Source organism: Perognathus longimembris, unplaced genomic scaffold, assembly GCF_023159225.1.
Source record: "Perognathus longimembris pacificus isolate PPM17 unplaced genomic scaffold, ASM2315922v1 HiC_scaffold_5372, whole genome shotgun sequence".
Taxonomy (NCBI): domain Eukaryota; kingdom Metazoa; phylum Chordata; class Mammalia; order Rodentia; family Heteromyidae; genus Perognathus; species Perognathus longimembris.
This window is the reverse complement of record NW_025960792.1, coordinates 220,038-228,106: the sequence shown is the minus strand read 5'-3', so window position 1 is coordinate 228,106 and position 8,069 is coordinate 220,038. Positions and strand designations below refer to the sequence as shown.

General features: G+C 54.7%; 1 protein-coding gene across 1 annotated transcript in view; it reads right to left on the bottom strand.

Annotated features, from left to right (window-relative positions):
• Positions 1-431: 431 nt before the first annotated feature.
• Positions 432-8,069, bottom strand: part of LOC125345183 — a 177,183-nt gene continuing 169,545 nt past the window's right edge. The window contains exons 9-11 of the mRNA XM_048337403.1: positions 7,257-7,458; positions 5,438-5,639; positions 432-592 (exon numbers count right to left, since the gene is read on the bottom strand). Of these exons, the coding sequence (XP_048193360.1) occupies positions 472-592; positions 5,438-5,639; positions 7,257-7,458 (525 nt within the window). The 3' untranslated portion in view covers positions 432-471. The remainder of the gene's footprint in view (positions 593-5,437; positions 5,640-7,256; positions 7,459-8,069) is intronic.

Here is an 8,069-nt window from a genome sequence, read left to right as displayed (position 1 = left end):
CCACAGAGGACAAACAGGCAGCCTGGAAGCCGGTCAGAGCAAAACTCATTTAATTCTGGAAAAGATCTGTTACACAGGTTGGGGGCGGGGGAAGGGGAGGGATACATGCCTACATACGGGCTGTGATGCCTGAGCTGTCCATCAGGGGTGATGTCACGGGACCTCCCTAACAGATGGCTCATATCTACGTCACGGCCCTTAGAACTTCCTCGTAAGGATGCAACGCGTCTCCCCCTTTTGTTTTTTTTATTAATAGAGGAGGGCACCAGGCTGGGAGTATGGACAGAGGTTGTCTCTTCTGGAACTACTTCCTGCTGAAACGGGGCGAAGTACTCAGGAGCCCCTGATTTGTCATATGGCATGGTTCTGTCCAGTTTGGTTGGTGAACGCCCTCATCATTTCCACAAGAATGGTTATCAGGGCCAGAGGGTGTCATGGTCTCCTCTGGCCAGCTCCTGTAGCTTGGGCACATCAGGAAGTCCCTAGGGCTGAGGCCTCCAGGGTCCTGGTTTGCACTGGGTACAGCAGTGTAGAACGATGATGGCCTTGAACTGCAAGTTCCCAGGTGATGACCTCAGTGACAGATGTTATTCTGTTAAAAAAGACTTTTGAAAGGGTCAGGCAAAAGGCTAACATGTTCACAGGGCTAGTTAACATGAATGACATAGAAGAACATACCCTGGGCATAAGCCAGAAAAGTTCCATTTGGAACATAAACCCAATTGTGGCCAATTACAAGGAAGGAGGGATAGCTGAAGTAAGTGTCTAGGGTTAGTGGGCCAGTTTGGAGTAGCCAGTCAGAGGCTGAAATAAATATATACACATACACTTATATACAACTAGTAGGAAAAGGAAAATGGACAGGTATGGGGACTGGGTTGGTCCAACTGTTCCCCCTCATCTCCCGGCTCCAATTAGTTTTGAAAGGGTGAGACAAGGCAACTCCATTTGGGATGTGACACCATTCTCCTCTTACTCCTCTCCATCTCCTTGTTTTCTGGACTGGCTGAGTCCCAGGAGTTCTGGCGCTTGTTGCTGGGATGGCATGCTCCCATCTGCATTCACGGTGTTTGAACTCAGGGCCTGAGCACTGTCCCTGAGTACTCCTGCTCAAGGCTAGTGCTCTACCACTTGATCCACAGTGCCGCTTTTAGCATTTCGCTGGTTCTTTTGAACCAAGCTCCCAGTTTGGCTCTTTGCTGGTTAATTGGGAGATGGAGTTTTAGAGAGATTTTCTTTTGCCCGGGCTAGCTATGAACTGTATTTCAAGGAGTCTTAGATATAAAAACCCTTTTTATTTCCAATTGAGCAATGAGGAAAGCAACAGGAATAGCCCATCTGTAACTTGTTGAGAACTAACCAAAAACCACTTGTCAAAGTTTTGCTGTAACACTTAGAGAACGTGAGGTCTATGTGCCATCAATTTAAATCATACCATTTGATCTTACTGGCAGGTGGAAAAGAGCACAAATGAATGATAATTGAGAGGGAAAAGATTCAGGATAATGTAAAAGTCTCAGCTTTAGCAGTGGCTGTGTCTTCCATCACAAATTAGCAGGCTTCATGCTACGTGTGATGAAGTCAGGCAGGAGAGATAAGTTGTACCCAGGTAGGGCTGTGGTAGGATCTCAGAGACACCTCCTGCAAGATTGCTTGCAAAATTCTGTACAGACTGGTTAAAGATATTTAAATCCCCCAGCATTTCCGGGTTGGTTGCTCTGAGTATTCTCTGGCTTTTGTAGGCTGATGCCCTTCTGGTTTAAGCAGGGTGATGACTTTAAGAGATTTCCCTAGTTACAAAATCCCAAGATAACCCTGTGAACTCCAACAGCTATGATGCCTTTGATCTGGCAAAATGTTAGCACTCTGGTTGTTTAAATTTCCATCTAGGAATGTAATTTAAGCCTTTGCCTCAGCCTTAATTGCATCCGAAAGACTCTAAACTCAAATGACAATTTTTTCTTAATGCAGGAATCACAATTACAAATTTAGAAACATTTATCCATTTAGCTTTCCAATAAATTAGTGAGAACCATTAGCTTGCTTTGCCATATTTTTTTTACATACAGGGTTAATGAGAATTTACTTCTATCCCCACTAGTTAGTTATACATACTTTAAAACACTTCCCTGATTATATGTAACTTAAGATAGGTCTTACTTATCACATTACAGTATTCACACAGAATTTAGTACCCGAATCATTAGACTGATACCCAAGACAATTGTGACAAAAGTACTTTTAACCGTGTTTACCAGAATTTAAAAACACAAGAGATTTGGTCCCAGCACCTTGCCTTTTCAATATCTCCAAATTGCAAGGATAGCACAGGAATCAAATCACATCAGACAAACAAACTTTCCAACCATCAAGAAAAACTCCTCCAATTTCTAGTATCTCTGAGGTGGTAGTCTTAGAAAATGCAATCAAATTATTGCTGTATCAGAACCCTTTGTTTGCCCCCCAAATACCCTGTTTGAGTTGGAGACCTGGGGCTTTCTCTTGTTATAACTCCGCCCAAGCTGTGGGGCGGGAAAGCTTAACACAGAGCTAACAGGACACAGACGCAGGCTCACAGCAGGACGCCTGTGTTGTGAAGCTGCCAGGAGTCTGCCAGCCACAGTGAAGCCAACACTGCCTGCCCTCCAGCCCCCAGGACCGCGGCCGAAGCAGCTCTTAGGAAAAATCTCTGAACTGGCCATGTAAGTTTTCTGGAATTCCAGTGGCAAAAGGATATTATTTTGCTCACATATTAGAACCACGTGATCCGTAAAGAGCAAAAAACCTTTCCAAGGAAGCAAAACTTTCACAGATCCAGCCTCACAGACCATCCGCAGGGCTGCAGACAGGCTGCTAGCCCCGCCCAGCCTCCAGGAATCCAGCACGCCACCAGCAAGTGTGGGGGGGGGGGGGGAGGCCATCCCGACTTATCAAGCATTGATAACAAATTCTAAGACTCTGTCCCTTTCTCCAACAGATATGTAGTCCAATCCAGTAGATTTGGGGCCGGCTTTAGAGGTAGAGAGGGCGCGGGCCAGCCCTAACACCGTGCACACGAAGCTCCGCGCCACCCGCAGACGCCGGGCCCTGTGTATCGCGCCAGCCCCAGGCATTGCCCGGGATGTGCCCCGCTGCAGGCCTGCAGGAGAATTCGCGCCGCCTGCCTTGGGCCCCGCGTCCCCAGAGCCCAGCGCGCGGAGCCGCTGCTCTGCACTCCGGCGGCTCCAGACGCCGAAAGAGACGGGGTGGGGGCTGGTGCGAGGGCAATCCGCTCCAGGTGCTCCACGTGCCTCGCCGCCTCCGTGCCAGCCATGCCCCAGGCCGCCCGCAAATTGGGACCCAGAAATCCCGGGTGGGGAGTCCCAGCCCGGGCGGCAGTAACTGTTTTGCCTGCTCTTGCTGCTGCCGCCTTTTGCACTTCTCTACCGCGCAGCCGCCACGGCGGGTTTCCCACGGGAAGCACAAAGCCATGCCGTCCAGCCCCGCCCAGAGCCGGGAGACCCGCAAGGCTACACGCCTGGGGCTCGCACATGCACCCATCTCCCTGGGCAGCAGAAACACCTTGGCCCTTGGCCTCAATATCTCAAAAGTCGAATCCAGTCTCTTGGAACACGAATCAATTCTGCCCCTCCGTTTTAGCTGCCCGAAGGGGGAACCAACACACCCCGGAGAACCCACTCCAATTTCCCGAGGGCTACCGATAGCTCCGCACTTTGCGTCCTGTGGGCTTCCTGCCCCACCCCATGTTTGGGGCGCCATTTGCCAGGCTAAGCTCTACCTCCGTCCATGTAGAGATCCTGGGCCTATTTGCTCCTCCCCGTGGTCCCCTATCGCCCTCAACGCATATCCTCTGGCCAGTAGGAATTAACTGTGGACTCGAGGTCCACATGCAGCCTCGGTCAGCGTGTGGTTGCGAGAATGCCCTACCCCCTTCCTATACTTGCCAAGGAAGACAGGGTTAGCACAAACGTATCCAGAAGCTTCAAAGAGTGTTCTGTTCATTCAAGGGAGGGGCTAACAGACTTATAGAAGTAGTAAAGCACGAAGGGGAGGAACTGACGAAGTGTAAACGATAGGCTAATGAGCATGTGCATCACGGTGAAGCCTCAGCACTTCCTCTATGGGCGGGGACCTGTTGGTTCCGCCTCTTTCATCAGCTGGGGCCATTACAACACATGTGCTCGACGCCGAGAGGTGGGGGCTGGTTTGCTATCTCTTCCGGCAAAACCCGGAAGGAGGTGGGATGGGCCAGCAGCCAGCTGCCCCAGGTCTTAATGGAATGGCAATTCCCTACAGGAGGGGCTGCAAGAACAGCTCTCATGATGACCCCACCAGCTCTGCCCAGATCACAGTATTCTGGCCACAACCTTTACTTTCCAGGTTTCTCTCTGACCAATGGGAGGCAAGAATTGAGGCCACACCGACTTTTCATTCTGACTAGTAGCCCTGGAATTCCCTCTGTGGGCTCACACCACTACAAGCAGTTGAGGGAGGAGGGGTGCGGAGTGTTGAGCAAGGGATTTGAGGTGACTTTGGACATAGACTTGGAGGTAGAGTGGAGTTGTAAGTAGTTGGAGGTAGTTGGAGTTATTGGTGATTGTAAGAACAAAGTAGATTTTAAAAGCATAGGAATGTGGCCCACACATCATAGACATCCCAGAGCTGGGATGTCTGAACAAACATGACAAGAAAAGGTAACTGCAGGAAAAAAACTTCTGCAAGAATGCCAGCAGAAGAATTGTCCCAGAAGACCTACAGAATCCAAGAAAAAGAAGACGACTACAAAGGGAGGTAACCCCAAGACCAACACCACTGGGGAACATCATTCCACCGAGGGTGCAGCCAATGATCACATTGACCCTCAGCCTCCCCAGCCATTAGGGACAGTCAGGGCTGTCAGGGTTGAGGGTACTGCGGGCCCCCATAACATTGAGGACCTTGAAAAGCAGTACCAACTCCTGGTGCAGGCCCTGAACACCAGCAGAATACAGAACCAGCAGCTGTGCAGTGAGATCCAGCAACTGAAGCAGGAGAAGAGAGACCTGCAGGACCAGCAAGGGAAAGAGATGGAGGAGACAGCCCGCATGCACGAGGCACTGAGAGCCGAGCTGCAGGAGCAGAAGCTAGCCATACAGATGCTCAGATGCACAGAAGGCGACTTGCAATCCGCCCTGGCCCACATGCAGCAGGCGGCCCTGGACAAAGCCCGGGAGCAGGAGGGCCTGGCCGGCTGCCTGCAGGCCGCCCAGCAGCGTGTGACCGAGCTCGAGTTCGCCTTGTCTGCTTCCACCATGCAGAATGAGACCACAAGAAGCAACATGGAGCTCATGAAAGACCTGAATCACGTGAAGCTGCAGCTGCAGAAGAAAACCACAATGAACGAAAACCTGGAAGACGAGAACAGCGAACTGCAGGAGAGGCTGGAGGAGCTGCTCACCCAGAAGGCCGACTTGCAGACCCAAGTCCACGCGTGCCAGCAGGCGCTGGAGGAGCGGGCCCAGTGTGGAAGACAGCTGAAGGGCCTGGAAGAGCAGGTGGCCGCGTTGAAGGTGGAGAGAGACACCCGTGAGGAGCAGCTGCAGGCGGAGCGCTCCGTGGGGAAGGAGCAGGTGCAGCAGCTGGAGGAGCAGGTGGGCCAGCTGCGGGAGGAGAAAGACCAGGGGCTGAGGCAGGTGCGGGAGCTGGAGAGCCAGCTGCTGGAGCTGAGCGCGCAGCAGGCCGAGCCGCAGCCCCCCGCGGGGCCGTCAGAGGCTGAGCAGCAGCTGCAGGTCCAGGCCCTGCGGTTGCAGGAGGAGCTCCGCAGCCAGCAGGAGCAACTGCGGCTCCAGATGGAGGAGAACCAGAGCCTCGGCCTCCAGTACCTGGAGCAGCGGCAGAGGCTGTGGATCCTGGAGAAGAAGGCCGAGGAATGGGAGCAGCACGCCGAGGACCGGCGCAAGATCCTTGAAACAGGAGAAGAGGAGCAGGAGAGCAAGAGACGTGCACTGGCGCGCAACCAGGACCTGAAAGACGAGCTGGCCGGGCTGCAGGACGCCGTGCAGGGGCTGAGCGCCCGCGAGGAGGAGCTCACCAGCCTCCTGCGCTCCGAGCAGCAGGCCAACACCCACCTGCACGAGAAGCTGAAGCGACAAGAGGAGAAGTCACAAGAATGGCAAGAGCTGGCTGGGATCAAGAGCAAGGTGGCTCAGGAGCTGCAGGAGCTGCACGACCAGTCCCTGGCCCAGCTGCAGGAGCTCCGGTCCGCCTGTGAGCAGCACAGGGCCGCCAGTCAGCAGCTGAGCTCCGAGAAGGAGGCCCTGCAGCAGCAGCTGGAGCAGGTGCACAACAAGCTGGGGGCCCCGATTGCACCCCAAAATGTACAGGACACTCTAAAGTGCATAAAAGTAACAGGAGATGAGAAGGAGAAGCTGGTGACCCAGCTGATCGTCCTGCCTTTCTCTCAGGAAGGTAATAAGGCCGAAGCAAAAAAGAAGAAAGGGGAGAGGAGGTGACTCCCCCGGACGTGTCTGTCCCTGGGTACACAGACTACCCACAAATCGTATGGGATATTTACGTGCCAGGACTGGCAGACAGTCCCGGAAGACCGGCAGAATCCAAGAAAAAGAAGACGACTACAAAGGGAGATAACCCCAAGACCAACACCACTGGGGAACGTCATTCCACCGAGGATGCAGCTGATCCTCAGCCTCCCCACCCATTAGGGACAGTCAGGGCTGCCAGGATTGAGGGTACTGGGGGCCCCATATCATCGAGGACCTTGAAAAGCAGTACCAACTCCTGGTGCAGGCCCTGAACACCAGCAGAATACAGAACCAGCAGCTGTGCAGTGAGATCCAGCAACTGAAGCAGGAGAAGAGAGACCTGCAGGACCAGCAAGGGAAAGAGATGGCGGAGACAGCCCGCGTGCACGAGGCACTGAGAGCCGAGCTGCAGGAGCAGAAGCTAGCCATACAGATGCACAGATGCACAGAAGGCGACTTGCAATCCGCCCTGGCCCACATGCAGCAGGCGGCCCTGGACAAAGCCCGGGAGCAGGAGGGCCTGGCCGGCTGCCTGCAGGCCGCCCAGCAGCGCGTGACCGAGCTCGAGTTCCCCTTGTCTGCTTCCACCACGAAGAATGAGACCGCGAGAAGCAACATGGAGCTCATGAAAGACCTGAATCACGTGAAGCTGCAGCTGCAGAAGAAAACCACAATGAACGAAGACCTGGAAGACGAGAACAGCGAGCTGCAGGAGAGGCTGGAGGTGCTGCTCACCCAGAAGGCCGACTTGCAGACCCAAGTCCACGCGTGCCAGCAGGCGCTGGAGGAGCGGGCCCAGTGTGGAAGACAGCTGAAGGGCCTGGAAGAGCAGGTGGCCGCGTTGAAGGTGGAGAGAGACTCCTGTGAGGAGCAGCTGCGGGGGGAACACTCCGTGGGGAAGGAGCGGGTGCAGCAGCTGGAGGAGCAGGTGGGCCAGCTGCAGGAGGAGAAAGACCAGGGGCTGAGGCAGGTGCGGGAGCTGGAGAGCCAGCTGCTGGAGCTGAGCGCGCAGCAGGCCGAGCCGCAGCCCCCCGCGGGGCCGTCAGAGGCTGAGCAGCAGCTGCAGGTCCAGGCCCTGCGGTTGCAGGAGGAGCTCCGCAGCCAGCAGGAGCAACTGCGGCTCCAGATGGAGGAGAACCAGAGCCTCGGCCTCCAGTACCTGGAGCAGCGGCAGAGGCTGTGGATCCTGGAGAAGAAGGCCGAGGAATGGGAGCAGCACGCCGAGGACCGGCGCAAGATCCTTGAAACAGTAGAAGAGGAGCAGGAGAGCAAGAGACGTGCACTGGCGCGCAACCAGGAGCTGAAAGACGAGCTGGCCGGGCTGCAGGACGCCGTGCAGGGGCTGAGCGCCCGCGAGGAGGAGCTCACCAGCCTCCTGCGCTCCGAGCAGCAGGCCAACACCCACCTGCACGAGAAGCTGAAGCGACAAGAGGAGAAGTCACAAGAGTGGCAAGAGCTGGCTGGGATCAAGAGCAAGGTGGCTCAGGAGCTGCAGGAGCTGCACGACCAGTCCCTGGCCCAGCTGCAGGAGCTCCGGTCCGCCTGTGA